Source organism: Panthera tigris, chromosome B4 (assembly GCF_018350195.1).
Source record: "Panthera tigris isolate Pti1 chromosome B4, P.tigris_Pti1_mat1.1, whole genome shotgun sequence".
Classification (NCBI taxonomy): Eukaryota; Metazoa; Chordata; class Mammalia; order Carnivora; family Felidae; genus Panthera; species Panthera tigris.
Window position 1 is genome coordinate 96,117,661 of NC_056666.1, and position 27,817 is coordinate 96,145,477.

The 27,817-nt window shown below is 34.6% G+C and overlaps 1 protein-coding gene across 1 annotated transcript in view; it reads left to right on the top strand.

Annotated features, from left to right (window-relative positions):
• TRHDE (thyrotropin releasing hormone degrading enzyme) overlaps positions 1–23,310 on the top strand; it is a 378,437-nt gene extending 355,127 nt beyond the window's left edge. The window contains exons 16-19 of the mRNA XM_007082254.3: positions 13,983–14,150; positions 14,670–14,810; positions 17,398–17,479; positions 23,028–23,310. Coding sequence (XP_007082316.3) covers positions 13,983–14,150; positions 14,670–14,810; positions 17,398–17,479; positions 23,028–23,171 — 535 coding nt within the window. The 3' untranslated portion in view covers positions 23,172–23,310. The remainder of the gene's footprint in view (positions 1–13,982; positions 14,151–14,669; positions 14,811–17,397; positions 17,480–23,027) is intronic.
• Positions 23,311–27,817: the final 4,507 nt, after the last annotated feature.

The following is a 27,817-nucleotide window of genomic DNA, read 5'->3' on the forward strand; positions in this document are numbered from 1 at the left end:
TCAAACGTTTACACATATGAATTGCCAAAGATAACATTTTTAAGTCTACCTCAAAAACTCTCCACCATATGTGAAAGTAATTGCAAGGATTTACCTTTCAGTATAGTGTAAATAGACATTTTTCAACAAAATTCTTTCAAAACTCTAAATGTATCCAATGGAGTTGAAACACCCTAGCTATTTTATACCTACCATTAGCCATTTAAAAATATGATTTATGTTCTTACTTAATAGCCACACATTTTATATTATTCTTTTCTCACCAAATTGTATTCTAATATAGGATATTTTTGCTAGAAAATCCTTTTGGATCACCCTATCATACTTTTCTGCAACAAGAAACACATATCACACATACAGACACACACATACACATAGTTTTTTCATGTCATAAAATCCTGTGTTAATTTTTTTTTCTAAATTGAGTTTTCATTATAATGGTTACTTGTATATAATTGATCAACATAAACACATGGCAAACTTTGATAAATAATCTCCAAACATAAAAATAAAAATTGTTAGAGATGTAAAATTTGAGATTGGCCTTTTTATTTCCCAGTTTATATATTCACAAACAAATATTACTCACTGCTAGAATAAGAAAAGTTTCACCATGTTTTATGTTAAAGTAGAAACTTAAGAACTTTTTTTTATATGTTTTACTTATTTTGAGGCAGAGAGAGAGAGAGAGAGAGAGCGCACACACAAGTGGGGGAGGGGCAGGGAGAGAGGGAGACAGAATCTGAAACAGGCTCCAGGCTCTGAGGTGTCAGCACAGAGCCCAACATGGGGCTCAAACCCATGAACTGTGAGATCATGATCTGAGCCGAAGTCGGACCCTTAACCAACTGAGCCACCTAGGCACCCCATTACCGAGAAATTTTATACAGAAAACTAAATAGATAGGAATGGAAGGTGTTATATTATAGCAATGTAACACTTCTTTTGTCTTTCCGAGTGTTGTGCCAAAAATTACATAGGAATTGATCACCAAAATTTTTAAATTATCACCTGACAATTTGCTTGGGCATTTCTTCAGATTTTGTGGAAACAAAGAATTAAAACAAAAATTGAAAAGTCATTTTCTAGATATCAGCATCAGTATTTTGACTTTTTACTTGATATTGCAGTACAATGCATCCTCAGAAGATACAAGATGAGTGAATGAGAAATATGTCTTTCTCCTGGAAAATGAGGGAAAGTGGAAGAAGGGTTTTTATGAAAAGAGAAGTATCTATATGAAAGTTTAGAATGTGGAACTTAATTGCTGTAACACTACCTATAGCCTTAAAGGGATAATGAATAAAGATATTCTTTAAGAAGTCTTACCTGCAGAGACAGGAACACCTCATTTTAAAGGCCATGGGACTAGGATGTGGGTAGAAATGGCAAGAATGAGAGATATATTAATTTGTCTAGGGAGAGAATATAACGTAGGGAAAGAGTTCAAGGTGAAGAATTGAGAAATCACAATATTGAACACCAGCTGGGTAAAATCCAGACATGAGTTATAGCCCTTGAAGCTTAACATTTCCAGTGTATTCTAAAATTGTTTTATTTCCTCTACCAATTTTCATATTTTTAAATTTATTATTAATCTTTTTCACTATAAATACAATATATTTAAAGATGGAGATCTATCTGTAGATATAAATATGTAAAAATGGTAGTCTAAAATATGTGTAGAATTTATTCTTATAAATGTCCCCAGAAACCTGTATAATTCTTAATTTTACTTTCACTCATTTCTCCTTGAAAAATACAACTATTTGCACTCTATTTTGCCTTATAAAATAAGTTTAGTTCAAAATAGATTTTATGATTTTCTCATGTGTATTTAAAATTTAACTCAAAGCAGGGGCACCTGGGTGGCTCAGTCAGTTAAGCGTCCGACTTCGGCTCAGGTCATAATCTCTGGAATAATTCACAATTACCATAAAAATCATCACCATCCTTCACAACATATTTAACATGCTACGTCACTCATCATGATGGATGCAGTGGTACAGGACCAGGTTCCTGGGTCCACATTTGGATAATGGTGTATCTGGTTGATAGCAGACTTGGTTTTTAACTTTCAGCTTTATTTCTAAAATAAAGTAGTATAGCATAGTTCTTCCATAGTCATACGTATTCTTAATCAGTATTAATTCAGACTCTTACAGTACTTGACTCAAGTACCACTTATATCTTGAGCATCTCAGGCATCATTCTGAAAGACCCCAGAGATCCAATGATGAACCAAAGGAAACGGTTTCTGCCTTCCTGGAGCTTATAGCCCAGTGGAGTAGAGTGTGACTAATCGGATGTCATAAGAAACACTATAAGATTTTAACTGTATTGAGAAGCTGGAAGGGAGATTTATAAGAAAAGGACAATTTGACCTGTCAGTGAGACTGACTTTCTGGCAGTGACAGCTGACCTGACGCCTACAGGAAAAACACACATTCCTCAGGCAAAGGGAGAAAAGAGATGTTAAACAAAAGACATAGTGTACGAGAATGGCCTTCTTCAACATTGTTTCTCAAGACTAAAGTCTTGGTACTTTCCAAAAGTTTAGCTGTTTAGGCAGAGTATGTACTGACCCAAGGACACCCTTAGAAATCTTGCAATTTTTTTTCAGTTAATCATGTTTGTTGTGTTTATATTTGCTGAGGAGAGCAAAAATCCCAGTTAATTGATTATGCACCTTCATTCAAACTTTAGGAATTCTCTCTTCTAAAATTGGAGTGTGTTACCAAACAAAAGTGTTCTGGAAAAGCTACATAGAAGAAAACTCATATATGAAATGTAGGAAGTGTGCCTGCTATCTGAATTAATACAAGTGTGAATTCCTTTGTCAAACTAGAAATCTTCTTCATAACCAGCAATCCTATCTGATTTGTCATTTGTATAAGTAGAGGTCATATATTACTTAAGTAGTGGCTACACCTATATAGAAACAAGGGCCTTATTATCTATCTTTTCCTAAGTTTCTCTGGAATCACACTGAAAGTACCACCTCTCCTGGCCATTTGGAGAATTCAGTACATGCTAGTTGAGTTCAGTCCATCATGGGAAAAATATTCGACTAAATGACCTACCTACTTGAGGGACTAACTAATCTAGATGTATTTTTTTAATTTACTTTTTGGTGTGGCAGGGACTTTGCCTCAAGAGCTAATATAACTTCATTAAGTGCGTATTTCTATTCATTTTCTTATCATCATATTTAGTTTCTAATCTAAATACATTAACGATTTTATATTCTAATATAAAATTCAGAAACAATCTTATGCTTCTTTTCTTTTTCCTGACGCTTTTGACTTTTTCCTAACATTTAAATTTAAAATATATATATATACGTATATATATATATATTACAGCCATGCGTAGAGGCAAGTAGTCAATAATATTTTTTAAGGTATTTTAATTTTTACAAAAGCATGCTTTTGAACGTGACTTGATTTAATTTAACTGTTTTTCTTTCCAGTATGATTGGTATTCGCCCCCATTTCTGCCAATAGTAATCTTCCTATCATGCTCATATTGTTTGCCTGATATTATACCAATTTCGGGCATAACGCTATTGAACTTTTGTGCCATCTATCAAAAGATATGCTTATTGATCACTTATAGAATGGCTCTATTTTAACCACCTGCCTGTTTGTCACAGTACAAGTGCTAAGTGAGTATGGATTTACATGGACAACACAGGGAGCAAAGTTGATTAACTCACAGTAGTGATCATTATTATTTACTAAGCCAGAGCTGGAGCACCAACAGAAATATTTGCAGCTTCCAAAACATTTTTACTTACTCACTGAGAGTAGATTATACTAACGGATTCCGGTTCGGGTTTATTACAACTGCTACCAACCACAATAAAGAAGAAATTTCCTCTACATTTTCCAAAAATAATATAAACACTGAGAAACACTTCAGCAATAATAACAATATTCCCTTTTTATTTTTTCCCCTTGTGATTAAGACTTAGGATAGATTCTATATATATGATTCATTCTATCTCAAAATGAAAATGAAAATAATTCATGTTAGTCTTTCTAATGATAGTGTGATAATGCTTAGTATTGTGATAATGCTGACGAAAAATGCTTTATAAGCATTAAATATTGTTCTTTGATATATATTTGAAAATATCTAAAAGTGAGAAAGAACTTTGATGACTTGTAATTTCTTGGCCATAACAGGAAAAATAAAAGCACATGCACACACTGTCATGGGTTGAAGGGTGGCCTCTAAAAGATGTGTCTAGGGGCACCTGAATGGCTCAGTCAGTTAAGCGTCTGACTCTTGATTTTGGCTAAGGTCACTATCTCACAGTTCATGAGTTTGAGCCCCACATCAGGCTCTGTGCTGGCAGTGTGGAGCCTGCTTGGGATTCTCTCTCTTCCTCTCTCTCTGCCCCTTCCCTGCCGTCTCTCTCTCTCTCAAGAATAAATTTTTAAAAGTTTAATAAAAGATAGGTTTAAATCCTAAACACTATCTATCAATATGACCTTATTTGGAAATAGGGTCTTTGCAGATGTAATTAAGGATTTTGCAATGAGATCACATGGATTTAGGGTAAGCCCTAAGGTAGAAATTGAAGTAATTCATTTACAAGCTTGGGGATGGCTACGATTGCTGGAGGCACAGGAAGCTAGAAGAAGGCATAGAACAGATTCTGTGGAGCCTCCAGAAGAAAGCGATCCCGCTGACACGTTGATCTTAGACTTCTGGCTATAGGAAATGTGAGAGAATACATTTCTGTTGTTTTAAGCCACTAAATTGGTGGTAATTTGTTAGGGATTATGAAAGCTCTAGTAAATGCATACACACATCTTCAGCCTCTCATATTTGAAACTTGGTTTGTAATCAACATTTTGCATTGTTATTCTTTCTTTGATGGAAAATCAAGGAATGGCACAGAGACACAGTTGAACTTTTAACTTTCCTTAACTTCATCCTTCAGGTTTTTATCAAGAACGGGATACTGAGAAGGCACTTCTTACTCCTCACAAAATTCAGACAAAAGTACTATCATCAGTCTTCATCCAATTCTTTTTGCAAATGTGTAAAATACATGGGAATGGTCAGTGGTATGAAAATAGAATAATTATGTAGTGATATCCCTAAAATTCACTGCAAAAAACCCATCTTCATTTCTTAGGATCCCTTCTAAATATTTTGAAAGAGTCTCTTCTTTTTTCTTTTTCATGACTTGAGATTCTTCTTATAATTGAAATTTCAAATATAAAAAAAATTGAGTGACTTCTATTTTATTTTCATATATAAATAAATGTTACTTATTTTTTTCTGCAATATAGAGGGCAGGCATCCAATATACGCCCTGCTTCCTTGTGTATGCAGAGTACCTGCCGGTTACATGTACATGTAAATACATACATTTCAGTTATTTCAGAAAATCAAAAAATTTGTGTCTTTTAAAATTGTTTTTAATGTTATTCATTTCTTGAGAGAGAGAGAGAGAGAGAGAGAGAGAGAGCGCAAGTGGAGGAGGGGCAGAGAGTGAGGGAGACACAGAATCTGAAACAGGCTCCAGGCTCTGAGCTGTCAGCACAGAGCCTGGCACGGGGCTTGAACTCACAGACCGTGAGATCATGACCTGAGCCGAAGTCCAACGCACAACCAACTGAGCCGCCCAAGCGCCCCAGTTTGTGTCTTTTCAAAAGTATGTTTTTCTTATATTTATCATCTGCCAGTGCAAAATATGCCTTTTGGCCTTATTTTGTAATTTTATCATTCACTTTTGCCATTCCCCTTTCTTCCAGGACCCAGCTTATTGTTTTTTTTCCCAATAATTTTCTATTACCTTATATAACAGGAATAGATTCTTTTTAACTATTTTTAATTATCAAATTTAATTAAATTTATCCTTATTCATTAACGCATGTGCACGCACACTTACACACACACACACACACACACACATGTGAGGTTTACCAGGGATTTCACTGCTTTTCACAGAAAGGTCAAAGTGAAGTTAAAGAACATCTAGAGTACCTAGGATTTGATACAAATAAGAATACTTCTGTATTTTTAAAAAGTACAGCATTTTTTTGTTGTTGTTAGTGAGTCTACCAGTTAAGCCTCTGAAAACCTACAGAATTACATGTTGGTTAGTGTGCACACACACACACACACACACACACACACACACAAATAGTAAATTTTACTTTTGACTGAAGTAAAAATCTACTTTTAGTTGGGGATGTTGCTAGTGAGAAAAATACATTACTTATTGCCTACCCATGACAGCTTAGTGCTTATGACTAAAAAAATTAACTAAATTGTCATAGTTGATTCTTCCCCGGGCTGGAGAATCAGCCTTGTTAACTTCAGTGACCTTGATAGTGCATTAGAAATGAAAGTAAACCACATTTGCACAAGCCCTCACATTTATAGATGTAGTATTTCGATGGATACAATAAATCTATGTAATTTCCAACCTTTCTATGAAGAATACAAAAGACAATGAATGTTGCTATAAATTATTCCTGGGCAATAGGAGTTATTTGTCAAGGTGGAGCCCAGTGTCATCCAGTGGGGTTTTTATAAACACTCAGGCATGGGTCATGATTTGAATGAGAACAGTGCTTATGGATTGCTGATGTTACTAATGTGTCATTCCCATCATTATCTCCTGTCTTCCTAGTTAATGTACTGATTCCTAATCATCATGATTCAGACAACACCATTATACACATGTAAATTTAGACTTCTTATCACAGCAGGTTTACAGTGCTATGACCATAGTTGAATGAAAGAAACTTAAAGAGCACAGCTCAAGACAGAGCAGATTCTTTGAGAAGCCATGGATGATGGGCACCTGATAATCAGGAAACCATTAATCTTGCCTTTTTTTTTTTTTTTTTTTTTTTTTTTTTTTAGAGAGAGAGAGAGACAGAGAGAGAGCTGGAAAGAGAGAGAGAGAGCGAGAGAAGGAGAATCTTAAGCAGGCTCCACACCCAGCAGGGAGCCCTACTCTGGCTCAATCTCACAACCCTGGGATCATGACCTGAGCTGAAATCAAGATTCACATTTAGCTGACTGAGCCACCCACACGCCCCCAATTATTTCATCTTTAACACAAGCGTCTATAAATAGGGCAATTAATCAGCCATTTCACAACTTCTACTACAATTGTATACCTCTAAAGTTTTAAATGATGTTATGCTCTTAGAGCTATTTATATTAGCAGGCTCACTGTTTCAGAGTGAGTCATCAGAGGTATCTTATTTTTTTTTACTTTTGTTAGGAAGCAGTTTGATTTTTTTTGAGCTCTCATGGGTATAATTGATTCTGGATGTCATGAGGTTCTGAGTTATGAAATGTTAAATAGCAGTGTTCTAGGCTTTTCAGTAGAGTGTTTAAAATCCAGGCCAAAGAAACAGTTTAATCAAATCAGGTCGCAAATTCTCTAATTATTTGCTTTTTTCCCATTGACTTTTCTGTAGGTCTTTGTCACTGCCTGTCTTTGTCATCATTGTGCTGAATTTTCTGGCCTCTCTGTACATTTCTCACTTGTGTCTTTTCTTTCTACCTTTTCTTTGATGTCTCCTTCTTTTTATCCTCATTGTAATATTGTCTGAGCCACCTAGTTTCTTACGTTTTGTACTTTAACAATTATATTTTAAAAAGTGGTTTTATAGCCTAAATATTTACCCTCACCAAACCTCTTCCTTCCTACCCTGTAGAAATAAGAGCTACTTTATATATGGGACTTAAAAATTTTAAGTGTAATTTCATATATATTTTTTCAGTTTAAGTAAAGTGAATGTCACTTTTAAAGTACATTTATTTTAGTTATAAAAGTCATTTTAAAGGAGTGCTGTTATCTTAAAATATAATCTTTTGATAAATTCAGGATATTAACAGTTAAAATGAGCCCCCTTCAGCAATCATTTTTCCTTTCTTCAGGAAAGAACAGCATATACCTCTTTGCAAATATGCAAAATTAAAATATAAATAGGTATTGAACATTTCAGAACCCAGGAATTTTAAATATCGTTGGTTGGCCTATTATCCACCAGGTTTATCCACTCTATCTTTTGAGGACTAAAAGGTCATGAATACTGGTTTAGCATTTCTTTTGTTATGCCTAAGTTGCAATAGGAATGAACTTGCACCGTGCAGACACAAGTGGGCGGAGCCCCTAAAACAGCAACCCTCGCTGCTGTGGGAAGGGTGCTGGCCAACCGCGTTGCTGCCTAGTGTTCTTCCCACCCGTCATGGTCTCATACTTCACCTGGGTTCTGCTCTCCCTTTGCTAGGATTCTAGTAGAGAAGAGATGCTATGAAACAATACTGCTTCTGGTTGCCAGGGTGTTTATATGGATTCAGTGGCACGTTTGATTGACAAGTATACCGGTCAAGTTAGGTGGGATTCTAAAAGTGTATTTTATTGTAATGCCTTAAACTTCATGTATTGTCAGTCATGTTTTTATAATTACTCATTCACTTGTAGAGAGGTTGTCTAAAAACTTTATATCTGCTTTCATTTTAGTCCTGTACTCTTTCGGGAAAGATGGAGAGAGATATTTGTTGCCACTTCGTACTACTACTTACAGTAATAAAACTGACGAGGGGGATGTCATTACCACATATTGAGACAATTTTCTATGTACCTTGCACTTGGCTATGCACAGCATTTAGATAACACTCATACTGAGCCCCTGATAGGTACCAGGCCCTGTGCTGCACTGGATAAACATTATCGCATTTAATTATTGTAATAACCTTGTAAAGAATTATTTTTCCCATTTTCCAAATGAGGAAACTGACGCTTAGGTGCAAAAAAGTCACATATTCTTTCTAAACAGCTTTAAGTTTTATTCAAGATAGTTTTCTCAGGAGCAGCCAAGGGACAAAGGAATGGAGATGGAATGAGAGAAGCAATAGGGACTATTGTGAACAGGATAGACCTTTGTAAACGCAGGTTATTTTTCAGTCTGATATTTTAAAGTCAGGGATTACTCAGGAAGAAGTAAAAGTGCTAGTACTTAAAAGGTCAAACAAGATTCAGAATGTTGGTGAGGAAGCCTCAACCACAGCTATCTTTTAACTTTTAGATTAGGCAAGCGATTTTTCAAATGAATTAATTAAATGCAAATTAATTAAAATAAGTTAAATGGTAGGCCACACTCTATATTCATGTTTGGTGCCACTGAAATAAACAGGGGCTCTTAGAGTGATTTCAGAAATTTTTTTCATTGTTTTTGAAAATAATTAAATCCACATCGCTAATGAAAAGAATCTTGTACTAACAGAGCAGGAAGGGACTTTAGAACTCTTGTACTCTAGCCTTATCAAATTAGGGTGAAAGATGAAGCCCAAAGCAATGACCTTGACTTGCCCAGTCCTAGAGGCAGTTATTGGTCCAATTAGGTCTACTGAAAACCTGCTTAGAAATAGACCCATATCATGATTAAGCATCAAAATTATATTTTAAAATAATATGTCTTTTTCCCTTTGGCAAATATAATTTCCTCTGGGAGATATTTAACTGTACTATCAGAATTGTTTTTGCATATTATTCAACAACATTTTTCAGTATTGGAATATGTTTTACTCTAATAGTAACAGACTTGTGTCTTTACAAGTGTAATTACTCATTTATTTATCATATTTTCAAAGTAATTGTAATATTTCTTAAATGGTTAAATTTGAAATATATGAATTAAGAAAAGAAAGACTAGTTATCTATAATTCCCCAACCCAAAAGCAAATATTAATAGTCTCTTTATTTTTCTTTTAGTTTTTTTTTTTTAATATTTCATTTATTCTTGAGAGAAAGAGAGACAGAGCATGAATGAGGGAGGGGCACAGCAGGAGAGGGAGACACAGAATCTGAAGCAGACTCCAGGCTCTGAGCTGTCAGCACAGAGCCCGACGTGGGGCTCGAACTCACAAGCCATGAGATCATGACCTGAGCCAAAATTGGACGCTCAACCGACTGAGCCACCCAGGCGCCCCATTTTCTTTTAGTTTTTTTAATCTAATGTACACATTATGTTTTTTTTTAAAGTTGTGGTATTATATATGTATTATACTCATCCTTAATAATATATTTCATTATATTAAATAAGGTATTTTACCATATTATTCAATATTACTCTATAATATATTATTCTTAGTAACTATTTATATCTTAATTTAAACCAGTCCCTTATTGTTATTGTAGGTATGTCCTGATGTTTAATATTTTTTTTTAAGTTTAGTTATTTATTTGACAGAGAGAGAGAGAGAGCACACGGGAGTGCAAACTGGGGAGTGGCAGAGAGAGAGAGGGAGAGAGAGAATCTCAAGCAGGCTTTGCACTGTCATCGCAGAGCCACATGTGGGTCTCAATCCCAGGAACCTTGAGATCATGACCTGAGCCAAATCAAGCGTAGATGCTTAACCTACTGAGCCACCCAGGTGCCCCTGATTTCTTACCTTAAAAAAACAATGTAGCAGAGAAAACTTTTAGAGCAAAATCTTTGGAAGTTTTTCTAATTATTTATCTTAATTTATCAACCTACTTCACAATTTTCCATTTAATAATTAAAATTCCAATTTACTAAGATTTAAAATACTAGTCTCATTCCACCATCATTATTTAACTCAGTAAAAAAAAAAAAAATCTTATAAAAGTTGCATGCCTCTATTTTTCTACCTACTTAATTGTTTTAACTCCTACCCCAAAGCATTTTGTTTTTGTGCATTTGCTTTTGGCAAAGTAAAAAAGGTTAAACATATCACCAAAATACAAAATAGATTATTTCAAGGTGATACTTTTTAGGCTTTTAGAATTTTTATGCTTTCAAAACTTGTACTGTACAAATGAACTCCGTCATGATCCTGTTTAAAATGAGAATAGAAAAAAAATATGGTGTAAGTTATACTAATTAGGTAATAATTTCTGCAATGTTATATCCTAGAAAAGATAAAGACACTTTTGGCTAAGGCTTACTCTGTTCATCTCTTACAAAGGCAGCTAGAGAGACTAGGTCTGCTCCTCTCTATGTATACCACACATACAGAAAAACAAGCACAGCTTTCCTTCTCAGATAATAAAATTCCATTAAAATATTTGCTTCTGAGGAAGCAGTTAAAAATAAATGACTGTGGGATATTCACATGCTCATAGACAATTTCCATGATCACGAAAAGGATCCCTGTCTCCCTGCAAGCCTGGTATGAAGGATCTCACAAAACTCATTTGTACTGCTCATAACTATGGGTTCTGTGGGGTTTTCAGCCTATGCTTTCCAAACAAATGAGCTTCTCCATTTGTTCCTAATGACTTTGGTTTATACAAAGAGATCTTAAACTGTCCCCAGAGCAATCATTTTGCTAAAATGCTATTAGAACATCTTTACAAATTTAGCAACAAAGGGGGCTTCATTAACAATGGAAATCATTGGGAACCAAGGCCCTTAGTAAATTCAAGTCTCACCAGTCTTGTTTTATCTTCAGTGATGAGTACAATAATCTTGTGAACTATACCTTGACTCCTTATCTGGTGGGTGGGTAAGGAAGATAGGGAGCCGATGCCGTGGGGAGAGATGCTGGAAAAACCAGAGCGGTATTCTGTGGTTAATCAGCTCTGTCCTTCCCCTTGGAAGGAGCCTTGTGAACCTTAAGCAATGCATATGCCTAGCAGCTGCTAATAGAGCCATTTTTTTTTTTCCTGAGAGGTTGGGGATTTGCAGCTGAAACTGAGCACTGTTTTTCAATGGACCATCAACAGGGTTTAGATTATATATGTAAACATATGTGTGTCTCATTTTCATAGTAATCAAATTTGATACATCTGCTGTGCATGGAAGGACAGCTGCTGGCAAGCCTGAAAGTTGACCTGCAGCTTCTGGCAGAACAAACCCAAATTATGGGGTCTTTCTCTTGGTTTGCGTCTGCAGCTTCAGATACAGAACCTGCCCCTATTCTGGGCAGCTTTGCTTTTAAAGACCTCCTTTGAGACAGACAACTTTCATTAGATTCCTTCAGAGTGATCTGTCTGTCGTTATATTCAACGCTTTATTGCTGAGTGCCCTTTTAAGATTTTTTTTCCTCCTTGCTCTGTGTATGACCAGGTTGCCATACAGCAGCTCCTTAAGTACCCCGCTAGCCTATGCCTTTATAGTCACCCAGAGGCTGCATTTTAACAAGTATCACTTCAGTGCTGGCTAACAGAATGGATACTTACGGTTGGAAATCCACTCTTGCCAATGTATTTCTCAAAGATGACTGATCAAACTGTGTTTTAAAAATTAATTAAAAAAGAGGTTAGAGGTGACAGTGTGGCTAGTTCAGCGCCAAGAGAATTATTGGTTGATTTAGAGAAAGACTAGGTTTCTTAACGTTCTTATTATAGCTAGTAAAGATGGGTATAATGTATCTACCATGATTACATGCGGTGGCAGTGAGTTCTGAAGCTCTTTGCTGGTTTCTTCTGATGTTTGTGTTCCTTTTGGTTCTTTAAAAACAAAACAACCAAACAAAGTGCTTGCCTTCTAATGCCACAAAGAAAAAAATCTCCAGACAGCAAGGTTAAAATAACTTTTCTCCAAACACTCCAAATTACGTGTTGAAAGAGACAGAATGATATAGTTTTAGCTATCTGGGAACAATTAATTTTGTATGATACTTCTAGCAAATCTAAACATATGGTGTCCTGATACACAATCTTCAATATTCTGATTGGAGCCCTACTTAGCTGCTTAACAGAATAAGATTAAGTTTATCTTACTGGTAGTCATTCAGGCACTTCCTCCTGTTTTCCAAATACTCCTTCAACCATAGCTGTGTTTTAACCATCAAGGTCCTAAATATTTATTTATTTAAAAATTTTTTTGTGTGTGTTTATTTATTTTTGAAGAGGACAGAAGCAGAGCATGAGCAGGGAAAGAACAGAGAGGGAGGGAGACACAGATACCAAAGCAGGCTCTAGGCTCTGAGCTGTCAGCACAGAGCCTGACATGGGGCCTGAACTCACAAACTGTGAGGTCATGACCTGAGCCAAAGTTGGATGCTTAACCGACTGAGCCACCCAGGCAACCAAAGGTCCTAAATCTTTAGAAGAGATTGTTTTATCTTGCTATCCAGAGAAAACACTTCTTATTAGCCACATTCAAATTATAAGTGAGAAATGTAAATAATAGATCACTGAATGTGACACAAAGCAGAAATGCATTTTTAACTTTTTGTAAATATTGGAGTGATCTATCAGAGAATTCGGTTTTTAAAATGTGAGGTATACTCTGAGACTTGAAAGAACAATATTTAGTAAAAAATAGCTATGGTAAAGTAAACATGAACATTTACAGTTTATAAATGGCCAAGACTAATTAAATCCACTCAGTTTCCCACTGCAATATTTATTTTGAAGTCAAAGTCAAAATTTAGTCTACTTTTATAGTTACTTTTATAAATGTAAGGAAAAAGAAATTTCTACTTTCTTAAAATTTACTACTTATATCTGTTTACTACCTGTATTGATAATCTTCTGGATTCCAAAACTTGAAGAGCTCTTTGAGAAAAATAATTTTAGAGAGACTTGTCTAAGAATTTAGGACAAAGTGTTTGTTTTAATCAAATTAGTCCCTTCAACCTGGGCTTTCTTGTCATTCTTGGGTCTACCAATTATGACAGCACGATCATTGGTTGATAAGTATATTACTGTTTGTGGAAATACAAAGCATCCTCTTTGCACTGTTTTTTTAAGCATTTGTGTTCTGGCTTTGTTTAAATAGAGTATCAAGAGTGGAAACAAAAATTGCATTTAAAACTACCATTACATAAAGTACGTTATTTTATTCATTCACTTGCCAATATTTTTGAATACTGTTACTATATAATATCATTCTCTTTCAGGTAGAAACTAATTAGCAAAATCATCTTTTTAAAAATTGACTGTAGTAAAGCAACATCTGTCTTTAGTTTAAATGCTATGAAGCTTTTCATTAACAGAAAACCACCATGGGTTGCTTCTTTAGAATACCACTAAATGTTAGAGACATCGTCTACTGTACAGGAGTCTCACTATTAGATGAGGATGTCTGGGAATTCATCTGGATGAAATTCCACTCTACCACAGCAGTTTCTGAGAAGAAAATATTATTGGAAGCCTTAACTTGCAGTGATGATAGGAACTTATTAAACAGGTGGGTCAATTGATTTTCTAAATCTATTTGTGTAATAAAAGTACTCTCTATTAACCAACCTATTGTGAATTTGATGGTGTTTCCTTGAGTATATTGTAGTTACTCTAAAATATACTTTCTACAGCTAAGGAAAACTGCCATGTTGACTTGACTAAAGCTAGTTGAATTGAAAGATATACCTCTGTTTCTACCTAAACAGTAAGACAGTGTTTCATTATAAAAGGAAATGTTTACTATAAAGATTTTTAAAACTAAGTTTAGGTCATTAAAAGAGAATTGTGATTTTCCACCTGCAAGATTTTTTCAGAATTTAATTAACAAGTTAATTAAAATATTATGAACTTGCTTTTCCCCCTTCTATAAACAGAAAGTTGTTCTATTGATAAATTGTGTTGGTAAAGTCTACACTGGTCTATTCTTTTGAAATATATGACAAATTAATGCATATAATTTTTTGAAGTTTTATAAAAATGCTTAAGTTATTGGGCTAAGAGTTTTCCTACAATTCTATCTTTAAAGGCTTCTGAATCTATCACTAAATTCTGAGGTGGTGTTGGATCAAGATGCAATTGATGTGATAATCCATGTCGCTCGAAATCCACATGGCCGAGACCTTGCCTGGAAGTTTTTTAGAGACAAATGGAAGATATTAAATACCAGGTAGAAATAAGAGTTCATTGGTACTTGAGTGAGTAAATTAGAGGTGATATATGAGACATAAAGACCCGACTTTTTGTGTTAAAACCAAGGCTTAGATAATAGAATTAGATTTTAAAATAGTCAACTAATATGGGTGTTGCCACTTCTGGGAAACTCAGAATTATTTTAACAATTCTATAGCATTATTCATGTTTTGAAGATTAAAAACTGCGATTATATATAGAAATGTGGGACTAAAAAGGTTTAGCAGTACAGTTTTTGTGGAAACTCTGTTAAACTGTCTAAGGTTGAAGAAATATCATAAAACTTCTATATTCTGAATGTGTTGTGGAAAAAATGATTTATAAATCAGATACAATTATTATTTATATAACAAGAAAACTTTACTGCTGTAGAATTGTTTTAAGTTTCCTTTATTTTTTTTAAAGTTTTTTTAAATTGTTTATTTGTTTTGAGAGAGAGCAAGCGAGGGTATGCACAAGTGGGGAAGGGGTAGAGAGAGAGGGAGAGAGAGAGAGAAAATCCCAAGGAGGCTCCACACTGTTAGCACAGAGTCTGATGTGGGGCTCAATCTCACCAACTGAGAGATCATGACCTGAGCCTAATTCAAGAGTAAGAAGCTTAATTGACAGCCGCCCCTGTTTGAGTTTCCTTTAAATATAAATACCATAAACACCTGAAATGAAACCATGATTTGAATCATTGTATAGTTCTAGGTGCAGTAGAATTCATTCCTGAGACATCTTGTTTCATGGTGAGAATTCTTCAGCCTCAATTTAAGAAAATATTTCATTATGTACTTAAATATATTGTAATGAATGTTGATTTATTACTCTGACAATCTGTATGGCATTTTGAAATTTAATTTATTAAAGGGCATGTAGATGCCACATGTTTTCAAACTTAAATGTCCTCATATAGTAAGCAGACCTATTGTTTTCTATCTCTTAAAAATTGGTGTGTAAACTTTGTTTTTAACAAACAACTTTATCAGTTGCCCTTGTATAAATAGTTCAATTTGAATGAATGTATCCTATTAAAACACATTTTTATCTACGGATATTTCATTGTCAGAAAGCACTAATATTCCTAGAAGACACACTGACTTTTTTGTATTTACAGCTCAGAAATTGGAATGATTGGAAGATTAGAACTTGCTTTGCTGTCATGCATATAATGTAGTGAATAATCAGACAGAAAGTGAAATTAGTATATACAAGCAGTTCACTTTAAGGAGTATTAAATATCTGCCAATACACAATTTCTTTAGGGAGTGGTTTTGTATATCAGAGTTCAGTATAGTAGATGTATAGTTTAGTCCCTACCAAAAAACGTTTGGTTCTTGATATGTTTATTTTGTCTCACTGAGAGTCCCTGATCTCTAACTTAAAGATAGAAAGTTTGAGATTTCAACATACCTACAGATATGGAAGTGTTGAAAAATAGGATTTTCTTCATCCCTACTCTTCTATCGATCCTAGAACACTGGAATTCATGGAGGCACTGTCCAAGATGCTCCTTATTTCCTGCGCTAAAGATTCTCCCTGGCTTTTGTTGCCATCTACTCTAATGGTTTCAGTCACTCCCAAATCTATATCTCTTACTGAGACATTTCACCTAAGCTTCACCCTATGATAAGAGAGTTGTCTGTTTGGACCTGCTGCTGAGGTGTACCTGCAAAGCTAAACCCATCATTTTCCTCCTGTCTTCATTTCCTCAGTAAATAATCCACCAATTAATCAAGCCAGACACTTGGAAAACTACATATACTCCCCACTTTTCCTTGCCATCTGTAACAATTAGGCTTAAGATATTGTCAATTTAACAAGTCCTAAAAGATAACCTGTGATAGGTGTCCTTAGCACAATAGAGATCAGTAAAATGAGAAACCCTTCCAACACACTGACACAAATTGTTCCTTTCTATAGGTCAAGAGTCAGGAATTTATATCTGTGGTACAAGGATTATGCAATCCAAATAAACAACTCAATATTTTAATTTAATGCCTACATGAAAAAAATGCTAATATTTTGGGAGCATTTCAAAGAAATTTGGCTCAGTTTTTAAGCATGAAAAAGGAGAATGTCAATGTCAGTTGTAACTGACCAGACCAAAGGATCTGTGTGACATACTAATAATGCCCAAGTTTATCTTACAGTCCCGTTTCCTTTTTTGGGATTTTTGTTTTCTTATAGTAAACTAGGTTACTTTAAGTTGAAAGTTTTAAAAAATTTCTTCCTTAGTCCTTAGATTGAAAATATAATAATAATTACTAAATCTAATTTTAAGTTCTTTTTTTTGTTTTGTTTTTGTTTTTGTTTACTACAATTTGGACCTCTCTAAAATACTTTGAGCCAAATCAGATGAGCATCTGATTGAGCATCTGATGGTGCCCCACAGCCATATCTCTATTCACCTCCCTTGCTACCCAGAGAAATGACTTTGAAATGTTTAGAGATCTTAATGGCAATAAGATAACATTAGTCAAATGGAGCCCTTGAAAAGTATTCTAAAAAAATCTTTAGAGTAATATTTCTTAAATTACTGCCTATATTAACATAAAGCCTTTTTTTTTTCATCTTTCCAGGTATGGGGAGGCATTATTTATGAATTCTAAACTCATTAGTGGAGTTACAGAATTTCTTAATACTGAAAGTGAACTCAAAGAGGTAAATATTTTAATATGAGTTCTAATGCTTTTCTTTTATAAACATATGAAGGCATACATTTATTTTTTCAACAGATTCATATCCATTTCTTTAAAACACACACACACACATACATGCTAAAGACTTTACTCAATTCATTATTTGCAAACGTATTTCTATTATATTAAACATTAAATGCCTTCGAGAAATGTTTAAATGTAATGTTTCCCAAACTGGGGGACTCTACTCCAGAAATCTTTGATCCAATCAGTTGAGGAACAACCCAGTTTAGAAATAACAGAACTATCCTGTCACAATGACTCAGTATTTAGATACAAAGGATCAAGGCTGGTGTTAAGGTACAGAACTTGGGTCTCACTGCTTTGTGGACAGGCCTATACAGGAAGTAGATAACTGGATGTGATAATAATGCTTCATGCTATCTAGTCTGTTCAATAAAATGAATTCATATGTGTGACAGAGAATGTGTCTGACAATATATCTTGAGATTAATAGCTGAAAATTCTGCTTGATATGATTACACATGAATTTCACTGATGAAAATAAACAATTTTTTAAAGGATTAGTGTCCAGTTTGGAGTGTATCTAATGTTTCCTTCCTTTTTTATCTGGTTTATTTCTATGGAAATTTAAATCAGCTATTTTTTTTTTTTTTTGACCATTAACTCACATTTGTAACACAGAGGGGTGGAAAATGGGGAGGAATAAATATGTAGGAGGGAGGAAAAAATATAGATACTTTGAAATGATTCAGATGAGCTGGGCTTCGACCATTTTTCACTTTTTCGTCCATTGCGCAACTCCGTTGTAAAATATAGCCTGAGATTTGGCATTGAGAATCATAGCTTCCTCAGCTCTCACTGACAGAACGCCTGAGGCTATGACCCAGAGATAATCACATTGAGCAGCATTTCCCCAGAAGCATCAACCCTGGCACCATCCGTAACATCTTCTAATATTGCCCAATGTTGTACGATTGTCCCCTATTCACTCACTTGGATCCCTGCAACACTAGGAGCTAAGCTAAGTCTCTGATTGTAATGATTTGAAATTCAATTTTTATCCCTGCTATGTGTTCCCAACCCTAAAGGATTTGGTTTTGAAAGCCGTAGCACATGTTTTACTATATTTTTTTTTAATAAAGGAAGCTAAATGGGAAGGACTTCTTTCATACCCATATGAAACAGAAAGAAAGAACGATTGAATGAATGATTGCTTCCAATTTTCTCTGTATTCAAAGGAAGTACTTTTAATTCCTTGATTTTACATTCAATAATTGGTGAGTGAAAGATTCATTTACTCACAACCTGAGAAGTCGAACACAGAAGTGAAAAATCTCTTCCACCCTTTCCTTCCCCTAGTCCTTCTCTGTTTTTGCTCCCTTCCTTCTCCTGTCTTCTCTCCCGTCTTTGCCTTTGCCCCTTTCTTGCAGCCTTTCATCTGTTCCCTCTCCCACTTCTTCCTCAAACTGTCTTTCATAATTCCCTTGCTTCAGTAATACCCAGGCCATGAAAAAATATCTTTTTTTTAAGCTTATTTATTTATTTTGAGCCTTAGGGGCATTCAGTAAAGAAATGTGTATTGTTTTATTTTTGAGAGAGAGAGAGAGAGAGAGAGCAGGATAAGGGCAGAGAGAGAGAGAGAGAGAGAGAGAGAGAGAGAGAAAGAATCCCAAGCAGGCTCCATGCTGTTAGCACAGAGCCTGACACAAAGCTTGAACCCACAAACCATAAGATCATGACCTGAGCCAAAAATCAAGGGTCAGTCACTTAACCCACTGAGCCACCCACGTACTCTGAGAAAACATCTTTTAAATGGATATTAATTTGGGGCTCCTGGGTGGCTCGGTTGGTTGGGCATCTGACTTCGGCTCAGGTCATGATCTCATGGTTTGGGATTATGAGCCCCGCATCAGGCTCTGTGCTGACAGCTCAGAGCCTGGAACCTGCTTCAGATTCTGTGTCTCCCTCTCTCTCTGACCCTCCCCCACTCATGTGCTCACTCTCTCTCTCTCTCTCTCTCAAAAATAAAAAACATTAAAAAATTTAATAAAAAATAAATGGATATTAATTTGATGTTATCATATGCCGACCACTTTGTTTTATTTATTTCACACATGGATTTCATATTTTTCCATTTGATTTAATTGCTATTTGAAATGTCCCAAGATACCCCTATAATGAAAGGTGCAGTTTCAAAACTGAAACTAAATTGTGGCTTTTATTCCATTATCCAGCAAGCAGCTAACTTCACGATACTGTCCGTGGCATAAGCAACGAATCCCTTCACCATCTAGCTACTCGTGCTGACTTTCTAGTTGGACAACTGCTGCCTGAGGCTTTTCCAGAGTTTCATTATCTAATCATTGTGTTTAAGATTGGGGACCACTGTTGTTGAGTGGTATGGGGGTTTACTTTGTATTGTTAATAACCCCCTTTCATTAAAATAAAAGGGGTTAGGAAATTCCAGACTCATCCTCTCATAACCAATGAGCCTCAGAAACAGAAAACCCAATATGCTCCCTTTGGATAGGGTATATTCTTATTTTCAAGAGTATCTAGATCAAAAGGGAATCAGCATCTTTATGAATTCTGAAAACTCAGTTGAGATTTTAATGATCCCCATCAGCCTTAGGGGCATTCAGTAAAGAAATGTGTATTGTCCCGAACTCCCTTCCCCAAAACTGCATTCTCATACCTGACACTGGCAATTTCCTTCTAATTACATGGCTCCAGCAATTTGAACAATATTTCTCCATGAAACAGTGTGTTATTTCCTTAATTTTAAACTAATGGAAGTACAACCTGAGGGAGCCACGGAGGCCCTTGACAGTTTTTCATACTAATGTCTGTTAAGCAATTCTCTCCAGCACTCGTTTTTCTGCCTTTTTGAACCTAATCTACAACACGGCTGGGGAAGAACATAGATCCTGTGCATCACAGACACCCCACTTACAGTTTTAATGTTGAAAATATGAACCTCATAATAGGGCAATAGCTACTTCAATTCATTTATATAGTCACTGAGAGTATATTATGTTGTGTAATTTACTCTCCAAATAATTTATTTCGTGATGCTTAGGGTCTAGGTTACCCTAAAATAAGAGGTTTTTTAATATTAAAATGTTTTCTAATAGAGAAATTAACAAACCTGTCTAGAAATTTTAGGCTAAGAACGGGAAGCACAAACAACGCTGACATGTTACTAAATGCTATTTTATAAAAATGTCTAAACTTGCAACATTTTCAAATAAAAGCACAAGATGGCATAAATATTTAGGAAACACAACAATAAAAGCTAATAACAGCAGAAAATCTACCAAAGAGCTGCAGAAAGAAGCAAACTGGAATGCCAAGTGCCTTCCATCTACCCCAGGCCCTATAAAGTCAGGCAGGAGTCTGGAAGGTGCTATCATCACACCCCAGGTCCGGTTAGATGGCTGTTCTCACCATGCGTTTGTCAGAAAGGCTGTGGAAGAATATGGGTATGAGATCAATTTATGCCAGCTATGGAGAGTTGGGCCTTATGTGTTCTGATGAATAAGCTACTCCTAAGATTCAGATGATTTACCTCAGGCTCTCTGAGCTCGTGAAGGAAGTTATTTAGTGCACTTAAATAGTGATTTAGGAAATGAATCCCTGGGGACCCACCACTTAACATTTTTTTATTGATAGTTCTTTTGCAGGGTAATCTGACCTACTCTTTGTGTCAATAACTCATTCATATTCAAACCCATAGTTTGTCTTTGAGGAGGACTTAAGAGTTTTACTTCATGTGTTCAGGCTGTCTTGCCGTCTATTTCATCAAGGGGCCAAGAGCATGTTCCACAGAATCAAGGTTTCCAAAGGGTCATTTACCATTATCTGGCATATTTAGTACTGCCTAGGAAAGTATGTAATAGCACAGAATATATTTCAAGAGGAGTAGATATAATTTTTTTCCTGATTGACATATACTACGTAAATAATACCACTGTAATATACATATGTAATATGCATGGCAATATACATATTTTTATAATAAAATATAATTCAAAACAGACCATGATGTATTATTTGTTGCTTTAGAAATATTGACTGAATGAGTCCAAACACATCAATACAAATGAATTATTGGATTAATCAGTTAAAGTTTAAAAATATGATTCAAATGTTTATATTCAACTTCCTTTGAAGATATGTGTGAGCGTGTTACAGGCATATATATATATATATATATATATAGAAGATATTCAATGAATTCCAATGTCTTCCCTTCTTCTGCTTAGTATGTGTAAATTTGGTAAAATGTCAAATCAGTTTTAAGGGTAGCATCAACAAATCTTTGTTATATGTTGGATATTTTACATGTTGGTTATAAAAGCATAGTGATTGTGAAGTCTTATAAAGGACATAGCTCTGAGATATGGCTACCTACTGCTAATGCTGCAGGGGCACAAGGCTTTGTAGGAAAGTAGAGGATAAACTTTGAGAAAACCCATCGTATCAGGTAATCAAAGTAATGCTGTCATAAACAAACCAAACTACCAGCGAACCACTTTCTAGATTAACGCAGAAAGATATTAAAAAGTCCATTTTAATTGCATCCTCCCCACCCCATATCTCCCTGTCCCTGAGTCAATCTTGATGCACTACATTTCCCTCCTGGCATATCTTCCATGTGGCACCCACCATGTGATGAATCACACCCCACACTAATTACACCACATAATGTTTCTGTGCTGCAAGTTGATTTTTCACATTCGCCTATTAGCATTGCGATTGTTGGTTGGTTGCCAGTTTTTTAAGATATATCAAACAGAAAGAAAAACTGCTAGTATTTAATCTTGAAACAAAATCCCTAAACATCCCCAGAATATGTGAACTCTCGAGAGAAAATCTTTCCATGAAAAGAAGAACAATGCATTTTAAAATTATAACATTTTAATTAAATGCTCAACGTCTCTAGCTAAATGAGTCCACATTCTTGCTTCATTCCTTCTAAGTTGAGTTACTCAGGTGATTGCAATGTCATTAACCGTCCAGTTTTCATATAGCATCATTAGTTTTTTCCACTAGCTGATAACTGGTAATCCCTTGCCACCAAAGATAATGTCAAGCCCTTACACTGTTTATTTGGGGGAAAATAAGGAATAGTTTTATCTCTACCAACAAAGAGTGAACTTTAACCCTCATATTCAGTTTTTAAGGCTATTTTGTACCTTGGATATGATTCATAATTAAAACTAGCCTTTGCCACAATCCCCTCAACATATATGAAAATATAAACACATCTCTTTTAATATTTGTCTATGAAACAAGAAGCTGAATTCAGAGCTCTTTGAACTGTAATGTCCACTCTTTTTTCCTTCCAGTTCCAAAAGAAACTACCTCACACCTAATGGATGCAATTCTCATATTTCATTTTGTTAGTAAGATTGCTTCACGTATTAGGTAGGCCTTCCGTAGGCGTGGTGGCACTTTGTTCCACATACAATCTTGTTTATATATGTTGGCCATGAGTTTCTCTGAGACATGTATGTTTACTACTCTAAAATGTTTCTTTTCAGCTGAAGAACTTCATGAAGAATTACGATGGAGTAGCTGCTGCCTCTTTCTTGAGAGCTGTGGAGACCGTTGAAGCCAATGTGCGCTGGAAAATGCTCTATCAGGATGAGCTCTTCCAGTGGTTGGGAAAAGCTCTGAGACACTAGTAGCTCTATTATAAACAATTCAACTCAGAATTTTGGGAGAAAACTGCTTTATATGGAATGAGGAAAATGTGCTATGTGGAAAATGGCCAGATTTTCAGTGTTAACGTGTGGGAGGACTTTTTTTTTTTTTTAATTTTTGGTTTTGGGGGATTTTTTGTTTGTTTCATTCATTCCGTTTTGTTTCTCTACTGGGTGTTCTTCTCTCAAGAAACTCTTGCAAGTGAAACTAGCCATGATTGCTTCAGCTGTACATTCCTTGCTGTACAGGACCAAATATGATAGTGGTGCATGTTGATGTTACAGTCAGTTTGGAAAAACATATTCAGAATATTTTGTGCATGGTTGTGTGGTCCTGCCTGTGTTCAGCATGCTTATTTAAAATGTCCAATGTTGTACGTGAATATCTGTTACATCCAGGATGGGCATTATACAAAAGCACAAAGATTATCTATGACAATCAGTGTTGCGATGAAAGAAAAACTAAAAAGGAATTATACTCTTAGTCCTGGGCGATGTGAGAGGTAAAACAGCCCTTGAAGTGATCAGTGTCACTTATTTCAGCACTTGGATTGTCTTGCAATGATTCCTGTGTTACTAACTCATTTTCTTCGAGTTAAAGCTGTGTATACGTTTAAAAAGGCATATAGATAGTGTATGCATATGTATATGTACATAGGGAAACCCTGTATGTATATAGTATGTTGCACACTGCACTTGTGCAAAGGATCTCTTCAAAGAAACTTTATCTCTTTTTATAAACTTATGCAAACTTTGAAAAAGCTTAAAAGAATATATCTCAACGCTATTCTTCATGACAATTTCCTGACTAAATTTCTCAACTGTTATAGATTTTTTCATCTACTTCCTGAACAGTGGTCTATTCTACTACGTGAAAATGAATTCAAACAAAATTTATGTATAAACACTCTTCTAATTCTTTAAAGTGGCAGCCTCGTATCCTAAATATGGATTCTGTCATCATTTTGGTCAAACTTCCCATTGCATCAAACAATTGTGCACACTTAAGAATTCTCAGCGCTGAGAAGGTGTTTCTTTTCCATCTTGTTTGTTTTTCCATCTCATGTTGGGTGGTCCAGAGGGTTGAAAATTCTCTCGTGTGTGTTGGTCTTTGTGTCTGTGTCGATCTAATCCTCCGTTAAGTGACCGCACCTCAAGTACGTCTGATACCATTTAATGACTTTTGATGCCAGTTGTGCCGTCCGTTCCGATGAAAGTCACTTTCCTTGAGCAAAGCTCTTCCTTTGGCATTGACAGCTGTCTTCCGCCAGGGAATTTTAAGTAGCCCTTCTCATGGCTGTGTGTTATGTAACACAAGTGCTTATTTTACATGGCATTCTCACCCAGTAGTCCAGCTCTCCAAACGTTGCTTAGATGCTCCAAAATGAACATATTTTAAGTTGGCCATTATAAAATACCAGCACAACTACTGGACCTAAGCTAAAAGTTTGTGGACCGCTTTCTATTTTCCTGAGGTTCTCCACTCTTCCACGTCTCCTTGCAAATTATTGAGAAAGAGCTGTTCTAATCGTCACTGAACACTGGGAAAAAAAAAATAGGTGTTTTAAAACCAGAGTCATAGATTTATTTTGAGTTTAATAAAAAGTAGCAATTTCCTAATCCATTGAGCAAGTATCACCTAAAATTGAATTTTAGCTTTTTAGCAATTAATATCTATTACTCATACCTAAATTTTTCAGCACTTCATTCAATTAAAACACATGAATTTTAAATACACTATGTGGATTTAGTGAGACATAGTAATACTTAGCATTAAATCTAAAAGTCGTCCCACCTATCAGAAGTCATGTAATTTAACTAGTACTTACACATATGTAAACTCCATAAGGGACAAGTTCTGAGACATGACAACAATAAATATCACACTGCCGTAAGGGTCCAAAACATGTACTGTATGAGCATTGGATTCATGTAATAGAGATAAATAGATAAAAAATTAGAGGTGGATGTCTTATTTTGTGTCATGAATTATTGAAAATTCTTAGTTGTGACATTCTTTTGAGCGAAATCATATTTCCAGATTTGAGTTAGAAAGGCTTTTATAGTTCTTTTTCCTCCCCACTGTTAATAATCTCAATCCTCTTTCAGTATTTTAGTGGCCTTGAACAACTGGTTTAGCTACAATGTCAAATCCTAAATGTGTAAATTATGTGCAATGTTCAATACCTCATAGAATGTTTGTTAAACGGTATAATAGTATCAATGGCATTGAGATGGGATTTCTGTTCTACATATTTTTCAATAATTTGTCCTTTCCAATGTTGAAGATTATATCAGGCTTTAACGTTTTTTAGTTGTTTAAATAAGTAATATTTTCAAAATAATAAAATGACCAATGATATCTCTTGGAATATTCTGTAAAATGTAGTTATAAAATTCTATTTTCTACATAGAGTTTTTATCTTTTTTCTCTTCTTTGTATGCTTTACAAATCCTATATATGCATGAAATAACAAACTGTTGAAAGTGTTCAGTACTTAGGCTTACCATATTACTGTGCCAATATATGTACCACAGCAAAATTTGGTTCCAATTAGACAGGACTAAATTATTTACCATACTGAATATTAAATATCACTAACTAACTTGTAAATAAAAACTTTTCCCCATTTTTACACATTTTTCCTTAAGATTTTCTTAAAATCTTTAAGATGAAAAAAAAAAGTAGAGAAGCACAACCTCTAAGGTTACTATCTACAATTGTAGGCTTATTCCTGAGTTTCAATAACCAGATTTTAACTGCAGTTTAAACTGACTTTGGTTTATATTATCTCTAAGATAATTTATATTATAGGACTGGGCTTTTTGTGGCAGTACTGTTTACAAATATAACTTTAATATCTTACAAGCTTATTCAGATTAGAATGTATTTATAAATTGAATTTCATTTTCAAAGAGCTTTACACATGCTGTTTAATTTGGCTCTTTTCAAAAACATAATAACTTATGTTAGCCCTGATAGTCTGATGAGAAAACTGAGGTTCAGAGTAGAAATGTGAACTATTTAAAATGATACAGTTGTTATTTGGGGAACAGGCACAGTAACCTTGGGCTTTCAGTGAAACCTTCCTACCACTAAACTAGAAAGGCATTTTTGAAATACTTCTATCCGTTGCATTAGCTGGAGATTTTCCTAATACCAGAAGCAGCATTAAAATATGTGACGAAATATGTCTACAGTAATTATATTATTTTTCAAAGTCTGTGTTTCTAATTTGCATGATTCAAACAACTGGGTGAAATATTCATCAGCAGTTCACTTTAGTCCATACAAGCAGCCCAATATTGTTACAAAAATATGGTTCATTGATTATAGTTTCCTTTTATTATCTTTCAGTGACTACTGTTTAAATATGACTTTAAAATGGTGATAATTTGCTTTATTTTTACACATATTTCTCTGAAAGGCTCTATCTGTAGTAACAGATGGTCAGACCACAGATAAAATGGTTTCCATCTAAATCAGTGAAAATAATATTCGGTAAAATGTTTATAAATCTATGCAGACTGAATTGTGAAAAAACAGTGTTTGTGCCGCTGCAGTCCTGGATTAGATGCAGAAAAGGAATTCCTAAAGAAGTTTACAATGATATATTTAATTAAAATCTACTGGCTATTAGAATTTTAAGGATTTTTTTTCTAAGAAATTGAAGACCTAAAATACCTCCATTATTCTCAGGATGACCATGAGGTAACCACATATACATGTGAAAGGAGTAGTAAAAGTTTATAGAATGAGAAATTAAGATTCCTACACCTGTTTTGTTTTCTTCTTTTACTTGAAGTCATGGCCAGGTTGTTATCATTTGACACTGCTAATTATATAGGACAAAATTCAATTTAATTAAATATTTATTGAACACATTTTATTTCACAAAGCACTTTGTGAAGGGAAAGGAGGGAAGAGCAGAATTCACATTACAATAAATGAAACAAACATAAATCATGAACCAATCAGAATAAGAGCAAACATGAAATATAATTACATTCTATCGAAGAAAAACTAAATTATTTTTAGATATAGATAATGCAAGTATTTTTGTACACTGTTTTCAAAACTTTTAGGGTACTTCTCAATGTTTGGTTTACAGCACTTAGTTGTGTTTTACAGAAAATGTGTAATGTTTAGAAAATATAATAAAACTACATGGTTTAAACTTTATAATTAGGATATCAATTGGGATAGAATTTATCTTTAAGAAAAGTTATTTGAGCAATTTAATAATATCAGTAGGTTACAGGAAGAATGTTTACCCTAGAAAAGTAGTTCAAGTTTTTAAAAATGCTTTTAACATACTATTGGTATATTCACAATGTGTTAATTTTAAGTTAATCATATATTCTTGAAAACAGGTTCAACAATTCTTATCAGAGGCAATAATGTATTTGTTCAAATTAGTATGTGGGAACTTTTGAGTACAGAAATGTTCTTATAAAATATTCTAGAATTTTAAATTTTAGTTTAATAAGAGTAACCTTTAGTTCTATTGCTTTGAAGTAATAAGGAATTTTTATTAAAATATTTCATTTATTGTAGTTTCTATTCAGGAAAATACTAACAAAAGGGAACTCCAGAGGCTTTTATTTTCAATTTGATTTTATAAAAT